General features: G+C 42.0%; 1 protein-coding gene across 1 annotated transcript; it reads right to left on the reverse strand.

The window, feature by feature from the left end:
- Positions 1 to 616: 616 nt before the first annotated feature.
- Positions 617 to 23,094, reverse strand: si:dkey-103j14.5 (isoaspartyl peptidase/L-asparaginase). Its single transcript, XM_024430230.2, is given in 6 exon segments — positions 617 to 1,150; positions 2,922 to 3,061; positions 3,158 to 3,268; positions 6,846 to 7,009; positions 21,381 to 21,523; positions 22,936 to 23,094. Coding segments are annotated over 6 exon segments (900 nt in total). The 5' UTR covers positions 23,072 to 23,094; the 3' UTR covers positions 617 to 944.
- Between the last annotated feature and the right edge of the window lie 457 nt (positions 23,095 to 23,551).

Raw genomic sequence — 23,551 nt, forward strand, 5'->3', positions numbered from 1 at the left:
TTTCTGAACAAAACAAGCTAACTAAATGGAGGTTTTTGGATATAGAGAGAGTCTTTATCGAACAAAACAAACATTTATTGTGTAACTGGGAGTCTCGTGAGTGCAAACATACGAAGATCATCAAAGGTAAGCGATTCATTTTATTGCTTTTCTGACTTTCGTAACCAATCTACTTTGCTGCTAGCTGTTTGTAATATTTTGTCAGCTGAGAGCTATCCTCACATAATCGCATGGTTTGCTTTCACTGTAAAGCATTTTTTAAATCTGACATGCCAGGTGGATTAACAATAAATTAAGCTGTGTTTTGGTATATTGCACTTCTGATTGCATGAAAATGAAGCTGCCATGAGGGAAACCAAGGCTAATTAATTCCCTGTATCCTGACATGAAGGAATGACGAGTCTGGGCTCATGTGTAGGATCTTTTTCCTTTCCTCACAGAGTTATTGTAATGGTCACAATTAAATCATTAGCTAGATATAGAGACCAATATAAATGAAATACCAAAAAGGCCTTTGATGTTTGGTAGTTTTCTGATAAATCAGTTATTAATTACTAGCATCATTGTATTGCTCAATAATTGATCATATTGATGAGAGAAAGTAATTTATTTAAAATTGCTTTAATAAAGTTTGTTTTTTCCTCAGGTTTTAATTATTACAAAAACATCCATATTAAACATTTATAAATCATGACATTTACATAGAAAATTAAACCATTTTAAAACTCTCAAACTGACCAAGCTTTTATCAAATATATTCTGTGATAAAATGCCACAACATTTTGAAAACACAAACACATATAGATTTCTCTGGTCCTTTAAATTCTCTTGCCAACAAAATTCCAGTAAGTAGGCTCCATTTGTCAATCTGGCACTGTGTTCCGCAATAACACTTTTAAAAATCTATGTATCCCCCCTCCCCCAACAAAATATAGAATAAGCTGTTATTGTCTTAGTGTCTCTTTGAACTCTTCTTTTGGGTTCAAACCATACCACAGAACCTCTCTCTCCACTGCTGCCCAGGCCATTCGCTCTGTGGTGAACTTGGCTGCCCACTCCCCTGTCCGGGAAACTAATATAGCTCCTCCTCCCCGTACCCGATCACCCATGTAACGCAAAGAGACCTCTACAGCCTCAGGAGCACGTTTACCTGTTTAAATAGGAAACAAAGTGAGGGTTGGTCCCACATGCATACAGACTGAATTACTACTGTAGGGACCTATCAAAACCATAGGCCATTGCGGGCCCAGTCATATTTAACATTCACATCAATTGAAATGAAACATAAGCCAGCCTGACAACTCTTGTCAAAACACATTGTTATTGTAAACAAGTCATTGCAATGATAATAAAAGGTGCGAGGTCATTTGTCAGTGGGGGGGAAAATCATTTTTAGGATCTAGGCTACTTCTAAAGCAACCAAGAAAACATTTTCTAATTCAAAGCCTAAAGAAAGGAACGGCACAGTAGCTGTGGGCAGTGCAGCCATTTAACAAAGCAGAAGAAACCTCTCGCGAAGACAGAGCAGACAGAGCAGCCGTTCTTCCCATTTCCCTGTGTCATTACCTGAGGACAATGTAACCAACACTGGCCCCGCTGACCCTTCTCCAGACGTTGCCTCATTATCAGCCCAGTGCAGGCCCACTCTGCTCAGTCACCTCTTTCTACTGCTTGCCAATTAAAAATGATTGGCAGTGGCAATGTCAAAACGTCACAATGTTTGCATCCACTGAGCATGGCCACGCGTAAGCTGATGTTAGTGTAAATGTGCAACTGCATGTGAGCAACAACAAAAAAATCTGATCTATGTAACGCTACCGTGGCTATGCACAACAACCAATGTCATTAAGGAAAGAAAGCACTGCTTGAAAACAAAACATCATGGAGAATAGTTTTGGAGAGTACTTAGATGCATCTACTGTCTCTGTGTCAGAGGTCCCATTGCTACATACCAGAATTGGTGTAAAAGGATGTGAAAAAGGGGGATGTGAAAAATGGGTGTGTAAAAAAAGAAAGGGGGTGAAAAGGGGGATGTGAAAAAGAAGCAAAGTCACTTGCAGGATCCAATCCAGATGGGACTCTGTTGTTCTGATTCAAATTCAAAGAGGGTTTCAGCCGTGTGAGCCGATAGGCTGTTATTATTCACTTTTAGCATAGATTGAATACTGTTAGTCTATTTTAGAGATTTTATCTGAAATCTTAGAGCTGTCAGGTAGATGTAGGAACCATACATACAATGATACATCAACTTGTCTCTTGTATTGGTAGATTTAATTGTTCTAAAGTTTCCCAGGGCCTCTGAACATTCTGTTTCTCCAAGAGGAGGTGCTAATTAGATATTTAAATGACAAAATTACTTTAATTAACGGAAGCTATTACAGAGAGGAGAATGTAACCCAGTCTCATTAACTATTCATTTAACTATTCCTATTGTATCATGTCTGTATTTGACAGTGCATTAGTTTCAAACACCTCTCTATATCAAATCTGACACTGAACTGTGTTTGCATCTGAGTTTTTGGTTATAGAATAATTAGATTTCCTAATGCAAAGACCTGGCACATCCATCATGACATACTGTCTGGCCTGGGGAAGACAACCAGATTGTCTGACACTTTGCTAATTAAATTGCCAAAGTTAAGTGGGCCAATTATGTTGGTGGAAAATATTTTGGCACATAATCGATCCGATCCACCAGGCCTTTCATTAACCAGACCCAACAATTAAGAGGTTGATATTCCAGACTCAGGATTATCCTTATTGGCAATCAAAACAATCATCAATATGGGCAATTTATCAAACGCCTACTTTCACATATCAAATTGTAGATATATTACATTCAATAATAAGATAACTGTGACTATGATAACCAAGTGACTTTGTGAATGATTACAAAGTGATTCCGATTAGGCTTACATTACCTTGCTCTACGTGGAAGAGTCTGGCTAGGGTGACTTTCAGGATGGACTCTCCATGGCAAGTACAGGATACTGCCCAACTCAGGTTGTCTGCATACCCACCAGACCCTTATTTACCAGAGACAAGAGAAGGTCAAATAAAACTTCAAATCAACATACATAAACTGTTCAGATTAATCCAGTTTTTTACGGCATGAAAGAGGATAGGTTAATAAACAGCTACTTACTGTACCTATTACCTATGATCTCCTACTCTGCCCACCATTTTGTTTCTTATTCCTCCAGTGGAAGTTGCACATGCAACATTACCAGAACAGTCTACAGCAACAGCTCCTACAGTATCGTGGCCCCTACATGGAGAAAGAGCTACAGTATATTCTGCAGGTGATAACAGAGCACATAGTATAAAGCTATTTGTGGAAACTCTCCAAAAAAAATCTGAAAATCTATCAACACAGATAAACAATAGGGTTGACATTATGGTCAATTTAGTTTGTACCTCAATTTCTCCAAACCTCACAATGTCCTTTCACAAAATGAGAAAGAACATTGATGGTTCTGTACACGCAGAGGGAACAGCAATAGTCCGTTTTTTTCCTACAAATGTGCGGTGCAATTTCAAGTTTTGACAAGGTAAATGCTCGCTGTGACAGAGGGAGCATTTACATAAATACTTCCTTCGAAAAACTGCCCTTCAGAAAGCCTTCCTGCATATGTCCTATCATCAACTGCCTGTATACAATGACAGGAAAGAGAAGATAAACATTCAAAGTGGTCCTGTATCTTGCCTACTGTATTCGTGCTGCATATCCAGAAATATACTGGAATACATTAAGATGATTTCTGGGGAATAAATGTTGAAACGCTTGTTGATAAACACATTTTGTGACAACAATGATACAACTGAGTATCCAAAACAAGTGTAAAAACCACACACTAGTAGGTGACTGACCTTGACTTGACAATTTATTTGAGATTTTTCATTGCAAGGTGCATAAATGAACACCATGTTTCCCGTGTAGATTGAACGTGTTGATCGTCCGTGCATCTTGAAATGAAAAATAAGAACTATTGTCCATGGTGTATTGGAGGCGAAGTCAGGTGCAGGAGGGCAGAGTATAATGAACAAGCGCACTTTTATTATAGTTCCAAAAACGAGAGCACTACATAAATCAAACACGCTCAAAAAACAGAACATAAAAGTAAAGTGCGTAAACTAACACCACATAACATGAAACAATTACACACAAAACATGATGGAAACCGAGGGTTAAATACAAGTAGATTGATTAGGGAATGAAAACCAGGTGTGTATGGAAACAAGACAAGACAAATGGATATATGAAAACCAGGTGTGTATGGAAACAAGACAAGACAAATGGATATATGAAAACCAGGTGTGTATGGAAACAAGACAAGACAAATGGATATATGAAAACCAGGTGTGTATGGAAACAAGACAAGACAAATGGATATATGAAAACCAGGTGTGTATGGAAACAAGACAAGACAAATGGATATATGAAAACCAGGTGTGTATGGAAACAAGACAAGACAAATGGATATATGAAAACCAGGTGTGTATGGAAACAAGACAAGACAAATGGATATATGATAAATGGAGCGGCGATGGCTAGAAAGCCGGTGACATCGACCACCGAACGAACAAGGAGAGGAGCCGACTTCGGTGGAAGTCGTGACAACTATATTGAAGTCAAGGTCGTCGTTTACTAGTATTCAGTTTTTATACTTGTTCTGGATACTAGTACCTGGCAAAATCAACACCTTGAACTAAATACAACACTTCAGGGTTTTCTCTTTCTTTGTTTCAATGAAACTAAAATACTCAACACAGACAGCATTGTATGTAAGACATGCAGGTGTATGTGTAAGTGATATAGGTCAAGGGCAAAACAAATAACATCCAAACTAATGTTTTAGCTAGTAAAGTGGTTTACCACCACTTTAAAAGGAATATTTGTGAGAACCAGTTAGGGAGGATTCCTGATGGCAGACATCAATCACATTTGACAGGTGGCTGATTGCGCCATTACATCACTACTGATAGCTGGATCTGGCTCAAGGTTTCAGGTGAAAACAGAAAGTGTTTGTCTCTATTCTCAAACTCCTGTAAGTGAAGAGCAGTTTTGTGGTGAATCTTTAAATGTATATATATTCTGGGAATCCTCAGGGAAGATTGATGTCTTTATCTAACATGTTACTCTATGGGATCAATTCTACTTTTTAAATCACCACCAAGCCATTATTCTGGTAGTACCTTAGGAGATATAAAACTTGAATAATCTAAGACATGCAATGTCTTGTGACCTCAGTGAAAAGTGCAAGAATAATTTATACAAAGTGAAATCTGATCCTCAGGGGCCATATAGCCAGCTGAGGTGTAAATGTAACTAATATAATGTCCCTGTGGGCCCTAAAAGACACAGCTAATTACCATTGTAGTTGAATACAGCCGTGGAGCATACGAATAACCTCGCCAACTTCTGTCAGCAGCACGCACCTAGCTGTGCGCTGTCATCTCCACGCTACTGATGTTATATACTGACCAGGGTCAATTCGACTGGGCATAATCGCCTTAAATGAAGTCCGAGAGTAAATTAGTTCCAAGGGCTCTGTATTAAAACACATAAAGAGCCAATGCATTGGACTTGAACACCAGGACACCATGAATTAGGAAGCAGAGGGTGAGGCAGAGCGAGGAAAGGCTGTAGCTTAGCCAACTGTCACTCAGCACTTCCAGACAGCCTACTATTTGTTCTACTTCTTCCCACCGGGCTTGGGGTTGTTGGAGTTAAGGTGTCCACATGCTTCCCATCCAAAACAGATGTACAAGCGTGTATTATTATGAATGTGTGAATTGGAAATGTGTTTTTTTGCATATCCCAACTCCGCCTGAGACACCCTCGGAGAGTGGGTTCACGGCAAACCCAAGGCTATGTGTCCCCTATCTCCAGCCTCTCAACACACTCACAATTTCCCAATAGAGTCTAGTGCTTCCACCATGTCATGCAGATCAGAAATTGCTGGGCTGCCAGAGTTACTCTACAGATAACTACAGACCTTGAGAAATGGTGAGAAAGGGAAAATTTGCAAAGTAGTGAGTGTCTGACCAGACAATCTCCTTTGGGGAGATGAGAAGGCTGTGTTGCAGGTGTATTCTTATCCTTCTATTCAGACACATTTACACACTCACACACACACACACCACAGAAAACACTGCACAATTACTTTATCTAACTTTGTCAGCTTTGAATTTATCAATATCTCGGCTTTCTACTTGCAGACTAGCTTAAGGCCATTACGTTCCCAGCTTCGTCTTTCTTTCTCTCCCCTCTCTTTGTTCTCCTATCTCTCATACAGTAAAAAGCTTATCATTTGGGGTTGTTCAACAATGACACCACTTTGCAGTGTTGCTGAGTTTCTTAGCTCTGACATGTCACTCAATGGGAATGGAAGCCTTCTCCAGAATTACCACACCGTAACTGTCAGATCATCTATCACACAGCCTGCCACTGCTTCTCTCACATTCAGCCTGCCTCACAGATTGCTTCCCCTACTGTGTCAACTTGTCTCGTTCCTTGGCAGTGTGCAGCGATGGAACAGCTGTCTCTATAGAGGGAGAATTCATTTCATAGGATTTCTGGGTGGTTGTTGCACATCTCTCCAGCACTCCGCTGCATGGCAGGCTTAATGCCTCAGTGATGTCGTTTTCATTTACTGTAATGACTTTCAGTCTTCAGGAGGATGAAAAGCCTATTTAACATACTGTAATGTGAATATAACTTGTCAGAAAGGCAGGTTATAATTTAGTCTGACTTTATGGTATTTCTTACGTTGGTGTTACAGAATAGTTGCAAACTATATGTCCAAGCCAAGGTATAACAAATGAATGGAGATTCTTCTTACCATTGAGAGTTGAAGAGCTCCTTCACTTCAACAGCATAATTCTTGGCCTTCTCCCTCTCCGTTCTCTCACATTCTGTCACCAGGGTGTTTGTAGGGACTGCAGGTATGCCAACGCTTTCAGCAAACATGTTTGCACCTCTGTCTGTCAACATGATGTGGTCGGTCTGAGTGCATCCCGATGACAGCAAGCATAGGGGATAAAAAAGAAAAACAGAAAATTAAAATCGATGCAGTTTAGGTTTGTTTTTTGACCATTAGACCGTAATAATGTTACATGTGTTACCAGTATTGAATTGTGTGCAAAGAAATGAAAATAAAATGGTAATAATCTAACTGGGAATTTTTCCCCTCTTCTGAAGAAATTAGTAATCCTAGGCACTATATAGCAGTGAGTTAGTTGCCTTAGACACATCCTGTCATCCATTATGCTAAATCGACATTTCCCTCAGAGCAAATCTATTAGCCCCTGGTTATGTAGCATCACGGCCCATTTAAGCCTATCAGCAAGCCTGGCTCACAAGACTGGCAGGTAACCTTGACCTGCCTGTTATGTCCCGTAACACTATCCATAACATCTGAGCCACATCTGATCTTAAATCCATACCTGTTGTGTGAATGCCATGAGTCTCACACCTTCCCCTGAAACAAAACCGTGATGGACCTTCATTCATCCAAAGTGCAATTCCGTCTTGTTCAATCTAATATTTATCAGCCTTTATCATGGTATTTCCAGCTATATAGCTGACATGAGATTTCTATGGACAACAAGGAGGAAAGCAATGCAGTTCATTTCTTTGTGATAATGGGGAGGAGGATGTTGATACACTTCTGGGGGGATGGAATTGGTTGTAATACTGATACTATTTTAATATTTTAATCTTTAGCCAGGAAATTAGGGATATCTGTCTTCAGTGTTTAGCCACTTGCTGTACTTACCAAAAGAGTGTGATTTACTCTTTACGTTCTATTGAAATTATGAAAAGATGTTCATGTTTCTGGAGCCACACTTCTAACCAAAGAGGCCAAAAGGTCTCTGTGCTGTAATCACTCTATTTCTTCCTGCACCTCTCCTTTCTCTCACTACCACTCTTTTCATTTCCGGCAATGGAGGGAATGTGAATGTCACACGTTTCTAGAGAGCAACTAAAACTGCTAAAGTTTTTCTAAGCTTATACATAGCCCATTTGTAAATAGCCCATCCAACTACCTCATCCCCATACTGTATTTATTTATTTATCTTGCTCCTTTGCACCCCTGTATTGTCACACCCTGACCATAGTTTACTTTGTATATTTCTATGTTTTGGTTGGTCAGGGTGTGAGCTGAGTGGGCATTCTATGTTTCATGTCTAGTTTGTCTATTTCCATGTCTGGCCTGATATGGTTCTCAATCAGAGGCAGGTGTTAGTCATTGTCTCTGATTGGGAACCATATTTAGGTAGCCTGGGTTTCACTGTGTGTTTGTGGGTGATTGTTCCTGTCTCTGTGTTTGCACCAGTTAGGGCTGTTTCGGTTTTCGTAGTGTTTGTATTGATTCGTGTTTTACGTTTATTTATTAAACATGGATCGCAATCTACACGCCGCATTTTGGTCCGACTCTCCTTCACCACAAGAGAATCGTTACAGAATCACCCACCACAACAGGACCAAGTGGCGTGGTAACAGGCAACAGCAACAGCAGGAGAAACATAAGGATTTATGGACATGGGAGGATGAACAGTACGGTTTGGACTACAAGAGTATGGACTATACTTCTTGGGAGGAGATAGACAGGTGGGCGGTCGACCCAGGGAGAGTGCCGGAGCCCGCCTGGGATTCGATGGAGCAGTGCGCGGAAGGTTATCGGAGAATGGAGTTGGCGAAGCAAGCACGGCGGCGCGGACGGAAGCCTGAGAGTCAGCCCCAAAAATGTATGGGGGGCTCACAGGGAGTATGGCCATGCCAGGTAGGAGACCTGCGCAAACTCCCTGTGCTTACCGGGGGGCTAGAGAGACCGGGCAGGCACCGTGTTATGCAGTGGTGCGCACGGTGTCCCCAGTGCGGGTGCATAGCCCGGTGCGGTATATTCCAGCTCCGCGTATCGGCCGGGCTAGATTGAGCGTCGAGCCAAATGCCATGAAGCCGGCTCGACGCATCTGGTCCCCAGTGCGTCTCCTTGGGCCGGCTTACATGGCACCGGCCTTGCGCTCGGTGTCTCCGGTTCGCCTGCATAGCCCAGTGCGGGCTATTCCACCTCGCCGCACTGGCAGGGCGACCGAGAGCATTCAACCAGGTAAGGTTGGGCAGGCTCGGTGCTCAAGAGCTCAAGTGCGCCTGCACGGTCCGGTCTATCCAGTACCACCTCCACACCCCAGCCCTCCGGTAGCAGCTCCCCGCACCAGGCTTCCTGTGCGTGTTCTCGGTCCAGTACCACCAGTGCCAGCACCACGCATCAGGCCTACAGTGCACCTCACCTCTCCAGCACTGCCAGAGCCTTCCTCCTCTCCTGCGCTGTCGGAGTCTCCCGCCTGTTCAGCGCTACCAGAGCCTTCCGCTTCTACAGCATTGCCGGAGTCTCCTGCCTGTTTAGCGCAGCCAGAGCTGCCAGTCTGCATGGAGCAGCCAGAGCTGCCAGTCTGCATGGAGCAGCCAGAGCTGCCAGTCTGCATGGAGCAGCCAGAGCTGCCAGTCTGCATGGAGCTGCCAGTCTGCATGGAGCAGCCAGTCTGCATGGAGCAGCCAGAGCTGCCAGTCTGCATGGAGCAGCCAGAGCTGCCAGTCTGCATGGAGCTGCCAGTCTGCATGGAGCAGCCAGAGCTGCCAGTCTGCATGGAGCAGCCAGAGCTGCCAGTCTGCATGGAGCAGCCAGAGCTGCCAGTCTGCACGGAGCAGCCAGTCTGCACGGAGCTGCCAGTCTGTAAGGAGCTGCCAGTCTGCACGGAGCCGCCAGAGCTGCCAGTCTGTAAGAAGCCGCCAGAGATGTCAGCTGTCAGCCTATATTGAGCAGCCAGAGCCGCCAGTCAGCGTGGAGCAGCCAGAGCCGCCAGTCAGCATGGAGCAGCCAGATCAGTCAGTCTGCCATGATCCGCCAGACTCTTCCAGATCTGCCAGTCAGCCGGACTCTTCCAGATCTGCCAGTCAGCCGGACTCTTCCAGATCTGCCAGTCAGCCGGACTCTTCCAGATCTGCCTGTCAACCAGACCCTTTTAGATCCGCCAGTCTGCCAGGATCCGCCAGTCTGCCAGGATCCGCCAGTCTGCCAGGATCTGCCAGGATCCGCCATTCAGCCAGACTCTTCCAGATCTGCCAGACTCTTCCAGATCTGCCAGACTCTGCAAGATCCGCCAGACTCTTCCAGATCCGCCAGACTCTTCCAGATCCGCCAGTCTGCCAGGATCTGCCAGAGCCTTCCTCTCCTGTGCTGTCGGAGTCTGAAGAGCCCCTCTGTCCCGAGCTGCCCCTCTGTCCCGAGCTGCCCCTCTGTCCCGAGATGCCCCTCTGTCCCGAGATGCCCCTCTGTCCCGAGCTGCCCCTCAAATCAAATCAAATCATCTCTGTCCCGTGTTATTAAGTAGGGTTGCCGTGGCTAGGAGGTCACGGAAGCGGACAAGGTGGAGGAAGACTACGGTGAAGTGGGGGCCACGTCCAGCACCAGAGCCGCCACCGCGGACAGATGCCCACCCAGACCCTCCCCTATAGGTTCAGGTTTTGCGGCCGGAGTCCGCACCTTGGGGGGGGTACTGTCACACCCTGACCATAGTTTACTTTGTATATTTCTATGTTTTGGTTGGTCAGGGTGTGAGCTGAGTGGGCATTCTATGTTTCATGTCTAGTTTGTCTGTCTGGCCTGATATGGTTCTCAATCAGAGGCAGATGTTAGTCATTGTCTCTGATTGGGAACCATATTTAGGTAGCCTGGGTTTCACTGTGTGTTTGTGGGTGATTGTTGCTGTCTGTGTTTGCACCAGATAGGGCTGTTTTCGTTACGTTCATTACGTTCTTTGTTTTTGTAGTGTTTGTATTGATTTGTGTTTTACGTTTATTTATTAAACATGGATCGCAATCTACACGCCGCATTTTGGTCCGACTCTCCTTCACCACAAGAGAATCGTTACATGTATTTCTACTTGCACATTCATCTTCTGCACATCAATCACTCTAGTGTCTAATTGGTATATTGTAATTACTTCGCCACCATGGCCTATTTATTGCCTTACCTCCCTTTTCTTACCTCATTTGCACACACTGTATATATATTTTCTTCAACTCTATTATTGACTGTATGTTTTGTTTATTCCATGTGTAACTCTGTGTTGTTGTATGTGTCGAACTGCTTTGCTTTATTCTTGGCCAGGTCACAGTTTTAAATGAGAACTGGTTCTCAACTAGCCTATCTGGCTAAATAAAGGTGAAATAATTAAAATAAAAAATACATAGTTAACTGACAAAATATTGGAAACACCTGAGTAAATGAGGGCTACAATGTTTTTTTGAAAGCATGTGCTTTCACACAGGTGTGTTTCCTGGGTTAATTAAGCAATTAACATCCCATCATGCTTACAGTCAAATATAAAAATGCTTGGCAGGCCATTATTTTGACTACCATGGCTATGCCCCCATAGGAGGACAATGCCCCCATCCACAGGGCACCAAGTGGTCACTGAATTTTTTGATGAGCATGAAAATGATGTAAACCATATACCATGGCTGTCTCAGTCACCAGATCTCAACCTAATTGAACACTTATGGGAGATTCTGGAGTGGGACCCGACACCGTGTTTTCCACCACCATCAACAAAACACAAAATGATGGAATTTCTCTTGGAAGAATGGTGTCGCATCCCTCCAATAGAAAGACTCTTGTAGAATCTATGCCAAGACGCATTGAAGCTGTTCTGGCCCAATACCCTTTTAAGACACATTTAACACATTTAATCCTTAATTTTGGCAGTTACCTGTACATTCTCAACTGTTCTAAATGTTCTGTTTTGTCCTGTGTGTACTGTAATGGGAGACAGGAGAACACCATTAGAAACTTTTAAATATTAAAATGGTTATTCATGTAATTTCTCTCTGTCAGGCCAGGTGCACTCTAGATAACAGGAAGGAACACAGGGCCAGTGAAGCTTGATCGCTGCATTGATCATGCCCTGATGAATTTTTAATACCAAGCTGTTAAACAGATCAGAGCAGGACTATGGTCTTTCAGGGTGGTGACAGGAGCCCAAGATCATCCATTCTCTCAGACATTTGGCCACTATTTTGTGTTCCCTGAGTGACAAGGTGAAGTTTCACCATGTTTTTTAGGTTCCATGATAAAAGATTTGTTAGTGTCTAATCTATAAATTGGTAGGGTAATGCAGTAGAAAACCAGCACACTGAGAATATAAATCCATGCAGAAAAACGGGTAAACTAGGATGGTTGGAATTTCACCGGTATAAACACATAGTTCTTTGAATTGTCAGGCTAGCTAATAATGCACTGATTTGTTGGATAAAACTAGGAGACAAAAAGCCTGTTATTTTTGTCTGGGCTTGCCTAACTTCAGAGACTCCGAAGATTGTATTCTTTACAATGGCTATTCAGAAAACAAAATTGTAGCAATATCGCTGTGTGGTTATGTTTCAAAGAGTCTAGAAGGGGATTCATGACTTCAAATATGTATCTCCGCTGCAGCTGAGCAGACTTCACCAGAGGAAATGAGAAGAATCTGTATCCCAAACAATTCATTATAAACCCTGTCAGTTATTTTGATGGAAGGTGTCAGGCAAATTAATAAATCATGGAAGATGTTATGTTAATACGATACGCTGTCAGTCTTTTGCAACAGGCCTTCATCTTAGTGGTGTTTTCCATCCATTTTCAGATAGCATCTGGAGTGAGGTATTAGTTGACAGCATTACAAGATTACCAAGTAGCCAAGTGAGAACAGAGATGCCTCCCGCCCTACACATTCTACCTGTTAATAACCTCCTAGCTGATAGATCAAATCAAATCAAATCAAATGTATTTATATAGCCCTTCGTACATCAGCTGATATCTCAAAGTGCTGTACAGAAACCCAGCCTAAAACCCCAAACAGCAAGCAATGCAGGTGTAGAAGCACGGTGGCTTGGAAAAACTCCCTAGAAAGGCCAAAACCTAGGAAGAAACCTAGAGAGGAACCAGGCTATGTGGGGTGGCCAGTCCTCTTCTGGCTGTGCCGGGTAGAGATTATAACAGAACATGGCCAAGATGTTCAAATGTTCATAAATTACCAGCATGGTCGTATAATAATAAGGCAGAACAGTTGAAACTGGAGCAGCAGCACGGTCAGATGGACTGGGGACAGCAAGGAGTCATCATGTCAGGTAGTCCTGGGGCATGGTCCTAGGGCTCAGGTCCTCCGAGAGAGAGAAAAAAAGAGAGAATTAGAGAGAGCATATGTGGGGTGGCCAGTCCTCTTCTGGCTGTGCCAGGTGGAGATTATAACATAACATGGCCAAGATGTTCAAATGTTCATAAATGATCAGCATGTTCAAATAATAAGAAGGCAGAACAGTTGAAACTGGAGCAGTTAGATCAAATAGTTCTGTTCATTCTGTTCTGTGACATCTGAAACGGTCAGCGTCACTCCATAATCTCATCACTTTCAGTGCTAAATCACATAATAGATCTGCATGTTTCAATGAGTTACTCCTTAATGTCCCTTGTGAGTAAATTATATAATCAAACTATAATTCTCATCACCTGAAAGGATTGAGATTAAAATCAATCAAAAACCAGCCTCCATTGATTATCCTTTGATTTCTGCTAAAAGGAAATGGTCAAGTTTTGAAGGTTGGCAATAACCATGTGTAGAGAAGTCAATTCAATGACATTCTTACACAAGAGCCCAGATACACAGTATCTGATACACAGCCACCTATAGCTATCTTTATCATTGCATTCAAACCAAATTCCTTCGTAAATAATCAGCCTTCAAGTTATAATTTTCAGGGACTTGACTTTTATAGCAAAGTACTCAGTTGAATTGCAACCATAAAACAGGAGAGCTAAAAGAACTCACACTCAAAATTGTATCAATGACAACCATATCAGTTACTATCCAAACTCATCCAGATGTAATGGTTCTTCACCTTTCAGTAAGCTGTTTTATCATGTGATTTATCAATTATTCACAATGTCTAGCTCTGGTAAATCTGTGTGCCTGATCAATGTGATTCATCTGGGGCGGCAGGTGGTGGTTAGAACTAGGTAGCCTAGTGGTTAGCGCGTTGGACTAGTAACCGAAAGGTTGCATAATCAAATCCCCAAGCCGACAAGGTAAAAATCTGTCGTTCTGCCCCTGAACAAGACAGTTAACCCACTGTTCCTAGGCCGTCATTGAAAATAAGAATTTGTTCTTAACTGACTTGCCTAGTAAAATATATCTACACACCTTTGCAAATGTTTTCAGAAAATAATTGCCTGGTATTATAGCTCTTCATTTGTTATGCAGTGCCTTTGGTATTCAGACCCCTTGACTTTTTCCACATGTTGTTACGTTACAGCCTAAAATTTACGCTACAAGCTTGGCAGACCTGTATTTGGGGAGTTTCTCCCATTCTTCTCTGAAGATCCTCTCAAGCTCTGTCAACTTGGATGGGGAGCGTTGCTGCACAGCTACTTTCAGGTCTCTCCAGAGATGTTTGATCGGGTCTGGGCTAGAGGTCGACCGATTAATCGGAATGGCCGATTAATTAGGGCCGATTTCAAGTTTTCATAACAATCGGTAATCAGCATTTTTGGACACCGATCATGGTTGATTACATTGCACTCCACGAGGAGACTGCATGGCAGGCTGACTACCTGTTATGTGAATGCAGCAAGGAGCCAAGGTAAGGTGCTAGCTAGCATTAAACGTATCTTATAAAAACAATCAATATTAACATAATCAGTAGTTAACTACACATGGTTGATGATATTACTAGTTTATCTAGCTTGTCCTGCGTTGCATATAATCGATGCGGTGCCTGTTAATTTATCATTGAATCACAGCCTACTTCGCCAAACGGGTGATTTAACAAGCGCATTTGCGAAAAAAGCACTGTCAATGCACCAATGTGTACCTAACCCTAAACATCAATGACTTTCTTAAAATCAATACACAGAAGTATATATTTTTAAACCTGCATATTTAGTTAAAAGAAATTCATGTTAGCAGGCAATATTAACGAGGGAAATTGTGTCACTTCTCTTGCGTTCATTGCAGGCAGAGTCAGGGTATATGTAGCAGTTTGGGCCGCCTGGCTCGTTGCGAACTAATTTGCCAGAATTTTACGTAATTATGACATAACATTGAAGATTGTGCAATGTAACAGCAATTTTTAGACTTATGGATGCCACCCGTTAGATAAAATATGGAACGGTTCCGTATTTCACTGAAAGAATAAGTTAATTGTTTTCAAAATTATAGTTTCCGGATTTGACCATATTAATGACCTAAGGCTCGTATTTCTGTGTGTTATTATATTATAACTAAGTCTATGATTTGATAGAGCAGTCTGACTGAGCGGTGCTAGGCAGCAGCAGGCTTGTAAGCATTCATTCAAACAGCACTTTCCTGCGTTTGCCAGCAGCTCTTCGCAATGCTTCAAGCATTGCGCTGTTTATGACTTCAAGCCTATCAACTCCAGAGATTAGGCTGGCAATACTAAAGTACCTATTAGAACATCCAATAGTCAAAGGTATATGAAATACAAATGGTATACAGAGAAATAGTCCTATAATAACTACAACCTAAAACTTCTTACCTGGGAATATTGAAGACTCATGTTAAAAGGAACCACCAGCTTTCATATGTTCTCATGTTCTGAGCAAAGAACTTAAACGTTAGCGTTCTTACATGGCACATATTGCACTTTTATTTTCTTCTCCAACACTTTGTTTTTGCATTATTTAAACCAAAGTGAACATGTTTCATTATTTATTTGAGATTAAATTGATGTTTACTGATGTATTATATTAAGTTAAAATAAAACTGTTCATTGTTCATTAGAAATATATATATATATATATAAAATCGGCCGATAAATCGGTATCAGCTTTTTTTTGGCCCACCAATAATCGGTATCGGCGTTGAAAAATCATAATCGGTCGACCTCTAGTCTGGGCTCTGGCTGGGCGACTCAATGACATTCCGAGAGTTATCCCAAAGCCACTCCTGCGTTGTCTTGGCTGTGTGATTAGGATCATTGTCCTGTTGGAAGGTGACCCTTCACCCCAGTCTGAGGTCCTGAGCTCTCTGGAGCAGGTTTTCATCAAGGGTCTCTCTGTGGCCTCCCGGGTGGCGCAGTGGTCTCAGGCACTGCATCGCAGTGCTAGCTGTGCCACCAGAGATTCTGGGTTTGAGCCTAGGCTCTATCGCAGCCGGCTGCGATCGGGAGGCTCATGGGGCAGCGCACAATTGACCCAGCGTTGTCCGGGTTAGGCCGGCAGGGATATCCTTGTCTCATTGCGCACTCCTGTGGTGGGACGGGTGCAGTGCACGCTGATCAGGTTGCTAGGTGTACGGTGTTTCCTCTGACACATTGGTGCGGCTGGCTTCTGGGTTGGATGTGCATTGTGTGAAGAAGCAGTGTGGCTTGGTTGGGTTGTGTTTCAGAGGATGCATGGCTCTCGACCTTTGCCTCCCCTGAGTCTGTGCGGGAGTTGCAACGATGAGACAAGACTGTAACTACCAATTGGGGAGAAAAAGGGGTTTAAAAAAAAGGATCTCTCTCTGTACTTTGCTTTGTTCATCTTTGCTTCAATCCTGACTAGTCTCCCAGTCCCTGCCACTGAAAAACACCCCCACTGAATGATGGTGCCAGGTATCCTCCAGACGTGATGCTTGGCATTCAGGCCAAAGAGTTGACTTTTTGTTCCATCAGATCAGAGAATCTTGTTTCTAATGGTCTGAGAGTCACCAAGACTGCCGGTGGCAAGTGAGATGTGCCTTTTCCTGAGGAGTGACTTCTGTCTGGCCATTCTACCATAAAGGCCTGATTGGCAGAGTGCCAAGCAGCCAGCTCTAGGAGTCTTGGTGGTTCCAAACTTCTTCCATTTAAGAATGATGGAGGCCACTGTGTTCTTGGGGACCTTCAATGCTGCAGACAATTTTTGGTACCCTTCCCCAGATCTGTGCCTTGACACAATCCTGTCTAGGAGCTCTACGAACAATTCCTTCGGCCTCATGGCTTGGTTTATGCTCTGACATGCACTGTCAACTGTGAGACCTTATAAAGACAGGTGTATCACTTTCCAATCAATTGAATCTACCACAAGTGGCCTTGTAGAAATATCACAAGGATGATCAATGGAAATAAGATTCACCTGAGCTCAATTTCAAGTCGCATAGCAAAGGGTCTGAAAACTTATGTAAATGTAATATTTCAGTTTTACATTTTTAATAAAATAGGAAACATTTCTAAAAACCTGTTTTCACTTCATCATTATGGGGTATTGTGTGTAGATTGCTGAGGATTTAAAAAAAAAAAATTTAGAATAAGGCTGTAACGTAACAAAATGTGGAAAAAGTCATGGGGTCTGAATAATTTCCTGCACTTTGCACTTTCAGCAGCTCAGAGGAGTGAAGTGCTATATTCGGTTAGCAGAATAAAAGCCCATTAGTACTAGAAAAGAAGCACAAAAGGTAGTAAAAGGGTGACACAAACAAAGGTGGGATATTTCTAAAGACGGTTAGAATGTCAGGAAACAGCAGAGGGAACACCCCCTATCCACATCGATGGAACAGTAGTGGAGAGGGTAGCAAGTTTTAAGTTCCTCGGCATACACATCACAGACAAACTGAATTGGTCCACCCACACAGACAACATCGTGAAGAAGGCGCAGCAGCGCCTCTTCAACCTCAGGAGGCTGAATAAATTCGGCTTGTCACCAAAAGCACTCACAGACTTCTACAGATGCACAATCGAGAGCATCCTGGCGGGCTGTATCACCGCCTGGTATGGCAACTGCTCCGCCCACAACCGTAAGGCTCTCCAGAGGGTAGTGAGGTCTGCACAACGCATCACCGGGGGCAAACTACCTGCCCTCCAGGACACCTACACCACCCGATGTTACAGGAAGGCCATAAAGATCATCAAGGACAACAACCACCTGAGCCACTGCCTGTTCACTCCGCTATCATCCAGAAGGCGAGGTCAGTACAGGTGCATCAAAGCTGGGACCGAGAGACTGAAAAACAGCTTCTAGCTCAAGGCCATCAGACTGTTAAACAGCCACCACTAACATTGAGTGGCTGCTGCCAACACACTGACTCAACTCCAGCCACTTTAATAATGGGAATTGATGGGAAATGATGTAAAATATATCACTAGCCACTTTAAACAATGCTACCTAATATAATGTTTACATACCCTACATTATTCATCTCATGTGTATATGTATATACTGTACTCTATATCATCTACTGCATCTTTATGTAATACATGTATCACTAGCCACTTTAACTATGCCACTTTGTTTACATAATCATCTCATATGTATATACTGTACTCGATACCATCTACTGTATCTTGCCTATGCCGCTCTGTACCATCACTCATTCATATATCTTTATGTACATATTCTTTATCCCCCTACACTTGTGTGTATAAGACAGTAGTTTGGGAATTGTTAGTTAGATTACTTGTTGGTTATTACTGCATTGTCGGAACTAGAAGTACAAGCATTTCGCTACACTCGCATTAACATCTGCTAACCATGTGTATGTTACAAATAAAATTTGATTTGATTTAACCTGGCACCTAGTGCTGAGCAATTTAACCAACATTTTCATTCCATTTTTCATTCTTAAACAACTAATTGGCCAACATTGGTTAAATTATTTGAACGCAATGAGCACATTGTGCAGTTTCTGTTGAGATAAATCATAGGGAACTGTAGTTTCCAACAGGCCAATATTCTACATAGTTTAGGGCAGAAAACATGGTTAACTACAATGACCATAATCCATTGCGCGCCTACTTGTCCAGTCTGTGTGTTTCTTTTATGCCTGTTACATTAGGTTAGTGTGGGGAAGACAAGGAGAAAACGAGAAAAGACAGAAGAATGCATGATGAGAGGGATGAGAGAAGTTGCCTCACGAGGTATCTCTACCTGAATATAAGGTTGAAAGTTTACATACACTTAGGTTGGAGTCATTAAAACTCGTTTTTCAACCACTCCACAAATTTCTTGTTAACAAACTATAGTCTTGGTAAGTCAGTTAGGACATCCACTTTGTGCTTGACACAAGTAACTTTTCCAAAAATTGCTTACAGACAGATTATTTCACTTGCTTACAGACAGATTATTATACTTCTAATTCACTGTATCACAATTCCAGTGGGTCAGAAGTTTACATGCACTAAGTTGACCGTGCCTTTAAACAGCTTGGAAAATTCTAGAAATTATGTCATGGCTTTAGAAGCTTCTGATAGGCTAATTGACATAATTTGAGTCAATTGGAGGTGTGCCTGTGGATGAATTTCAAGGCCTACCTTAAAACTCAGTGCCTCTTTTCTTGACATCATGGGAAACTCAAAAGAAATCAGCCAAGACCTTAGAAAAAAAATTGTAGACCTCCACAAGTCTGGTTCATCCTTCGGAGCAATTTCCAAACGCCTGAAGGTACCACGTTCATCTGTACAAACAATAGTACGCAAGTATTAACACCATGGGACCACGTAGCCATCATACCGCTCAGGAAGGAGACACGTTCTGTCTCCTAGAGATGAACATACTTTGGTTCGAAAAGTGCAAATCAATCCCAGAACAACAACAAAGCACATTGTGAAGATGCTGGAGGAAACAGGTACAAAAGTATCTATATCCACAGTAAAACAAGTCCTATATCGACATAACCTGAAAGGCCGCTCAGCAAGAAAGAAGCCACTGCTCCAAACCGCCATAAAAAAAGCCAGACTACGGTTTGCAACTGCACATGGGGACCGTACTTTTTGGGGAAATGTCCTCTGGTCTGATGAAACAAAAATAGAACTGTTTGGCCATAATGACCATCGTTATGTTTGGAGGAAAAAGGGGGAGGCTTGCAAGCTGAAGCACACCATCCCAAGCTTGAAGCATGGGGGTGGCAACATCATGTTATGGGTGTGCTTTGCTGTAGGAGGGACTGATGCACTTCACAAAATAGATGGTATCACGAGGGTGGACAATTATGTGGATATATTGAAGCAGCATCTCAAGACATCAGTGTTAAATGTTAAAGCTGATGTTAAAGCTTGGTTGCAAATGGGAATGTGTTCTCAGTCAACTTACCTGGTAAAATAACAAATAAATAAAATGCAAATGAGAACGTGCTCTCAGTCAAATTACCTGGTAAAATAACAAATAAATAAAATGGGTCTTCCAATTGGACAATGACCCCAAGCATACTTCCAAAGTTGTGGCAAAATGGCTTAAGGACAACATAGACAAGGTATTGGAGTGGCCATCACAAAGCCCTGACCTTAATCTTATAGAAAATATGTGGGCAGAACTGAAGAATCGTGTGCGAGCAAGGAGGCCTACAAACCTGACTCAGTTACACCAGCTCTGTCAGGAGGAATGGGACAAAATTCACCCAACTTATTGTGGGAAGCTTGTGCAAAGCTACCCGAAACGTTTGACCCAAGTTAAACAATTTAATGGCAATTCTATCAAATACTAATTGAGTGTATGTAAACTTCTGACCCACTGGGAATGTGATGAAATAAATAAAGCTGAAATAGATAATTCTCTCTGCTATTTTTCTGACTTCACCTGTACATAATCTAAGTGATAGATAGTTGGTATTCAGGTGTCGTAAAAGTATGCATTATTTAGGGAAATGGAAAAGGTGATACCTACATTCAACTGAAATGTGTCTTCAGCATTTAACCCAAACCCTCTGAATCAGAGAGGTGCGGAGGGCTGCCTTAATCCACATCCACGTCATCGGTGCCAGGGGAACAGTGGGTTAACTGCCTTGCTTACAGGCCCAAAGATCCTGTCCGCCAAGCTTTGAGGAAGCTATTTTATCAGACAGTATAGGCAGCAGCTTTATAGAGATGATATGATGACTTGGAATTAAATAATAAAGTCATCAAATAAAACAATTGTAATATACACAACAACTGAAATATTTTACTAAAGTAAAGTAACGTGAATAAATGAAGGACAATATGGTATAAGCAGTAATGGGCAGTCACTGCCATTATGAGATTCTTATTAATTGTTGTATACTGTGTTACAGCATTCAAACCACATAATGCATAGTGCATTTATTGCAAAAAATTTAAAATAAAACCCGAAATGGAAAACAGTGATTTTTTTACATTTTCAAAATCGAACCGAATACAAACCAACCTCAAAAAGCACTACTCGCAACAGGACGAAGAGGGAACAAAATCCACCATTTCATAGTATTCTTCCAAACCAAAAAGGATGATTGACCCGGGCTACAGCCTGTACCCAGCGTTCCTTCTCTTCTAGGAGATGTAACCAGCATGCATTGTTTAGCTGAGATAAGAAAGAGGAAATAAGAAAAGATTGGACAAAGAGAAAGATAACCTTTTCCATCACAGCGCGGGCCAGTGACACAGGGTTGGAGATGGTCTTCACCGAAGACACAGCTCCAGCAGCTAGAGTCCTTCCATCCATAATGATGGAGTCCAGCTCCACTTCTCCATTAGTATTCAGTACTGCTCCATGATCTGAAATTAAATGGTGGGTCACATTCATCAGGGGTCAGGTTCTCTCAGACCATGACTAAAGGAAAGAGTTGGTCAAGAGTTTGTCATTCAACCGCAAAATAAATAGTATTTTTTTTGCCATTTCTTACTTCAGACAAATTGAAAATCTATTGATATTTGTGGCAGCGTAGTTGCATATTTTGAAACACTTTCTTCTTCCTAACAGTGTGTTGATAGAAAAGTTTATCAATGTCAATGGAGTACAAAGAGCTGCCTATTGCTGTGTAATAACACAATATCAGGTCTCTTCACTACACCCAGAGGTCATTGTAACTTGCAGTCTTTCCCCCCAAAGTGAGATTGAATTAGTGGCCTATTGATTAGACCTTGCTCCTGAGTGCCAACTGCTTCAGTGTATACAATTATCCTGTGATGAAGTGCTGATTTCGCTACAATGCCTTAAAGAGGATCTGGCATTTCACCTAATGTGGCAGTTAGCCATCACAAACTAGATGGGTCCCGATAAGCTGAGTGTGTTAATGAAGTGTCTTGTGCTTCCCTATGGTTTGGTGTAATCCGATGATTGCTCCAAACCGTTCAATGCCATTAGACTGATCGTTAAGTAGACTCCTTATGCCTTGATCCCACAGATCATAGCGCAAAATAGTACGCAGCATCATCTGGATATGCATGCAACAAAAATGCATCATTCACCTTCTGCTGCCATTTCTATCATAGCCGTCTACACATACGTTCGATTAATCCAACATATCCACCACACAGAACGCACTGCAACTGCCTCAGCAACACAATGCTGCAAGGAAAACACAGCATTCCATTGGAAATGAATGTACTTCTGGTGTTCCAAAATGTAATGACGCTGTCAGAGTGATCGAGGTGTCAGAAGTACAAAAGGAAATACAGTGGAATGTGAGAGAGATGACATGTGTTACATGGAACTTATCACATGTCATGATACCCTTCTCATTTGAATACTACCATATTCTACCTTTGGAAATTACATCAGAAAATGGGAAAATATTCAGGCCCACTGTGAAAAATGCTTAAGATTATAAAGTTAAATAGGGTCAGTGGGTAGTGTTTTAAATGTGGCATTAGCTGAAATCAAACTTAATTGAATTATTGATTTAAAAAAATCATGAGCCCTGAGCAACTCTCACTAAAATGCATCTGAATATGAGACCAGAGAGAATTCACTATCGCAAATGGAGTTTACAAGCTATATAATTGAAGCTTAAAGTAAACGTTTATGTTGAACCAATTGTAAAACATTTACATTTAATTTGAATGAAATTTGAACTCATTTCGATCTCTGCAAAAAATATGAAAATATCTATGATATGTTTCAATAGAGAACTATCACCATTGGAGATACAATTCAAATCACCACACCAGCAGCACAGGGAAAGTACCTGCATCAAAGGTTGGGTTATCTTCTAAGGCCCTAACAGACAGCTCAACAGCATCCAATGCACTGCCTCCTCTCTTCATAGCCAGAAAGCCTGCAGTAGCTGTAGACTTCACCCCATCCACTGATGCCTTAGCCATATCATCCGGGATGGCCCATGCACTGCAATGCACAACTATTACTGGCTTCGTCTCACAAAGCCTACAAAAACAAATCACACTTGACAAAAATGTCAGAAGAATGTCCTGAGTAAACAATTAATACTTGTGTATTTTCACATACAGTATAGGCTACTGTAAAATTACATATTTCTGCTCCAAGTTGTGCGTGTCTATTGATTACATTACTTTGGTTGATATATATATATATATATAGCCTATGGCTATTTTCAGTGCCACATCTTTTAGGTTTAGACTGCACCTACAATATTTCCATCAGAATGCACTGGTATGGCATATATTGTTATATTGCCTACTGTCTTCACAATGAAATGCACATTTCATCTCTTTGAAGGCACCCTTCAACAAATTAGTGCATAGGCCTATTTGTAGCTTAAATGTCACTTTCGCAAGAGAGCAATATACCTATTAGGCTAGCTGTCAAATTGTTTTCCCTCAGCA

This window comes from Oncorhynchus tshawytscha, linkage group LG01, assembly GCF_018296145.1.
Source record: "Oncorhynchus tshawytscha isolate Ot180627B linkage group LG01, Otsh_v2.0, whole genome shotgun sequence".
Classification (NCBI taxonomy): Eukaryota; Metazoa; Chordata; class Actinopteri; order Salmoniformes; family Salmonidae; genus Oncorhynchus; species Oncorhynchus tshawytscha.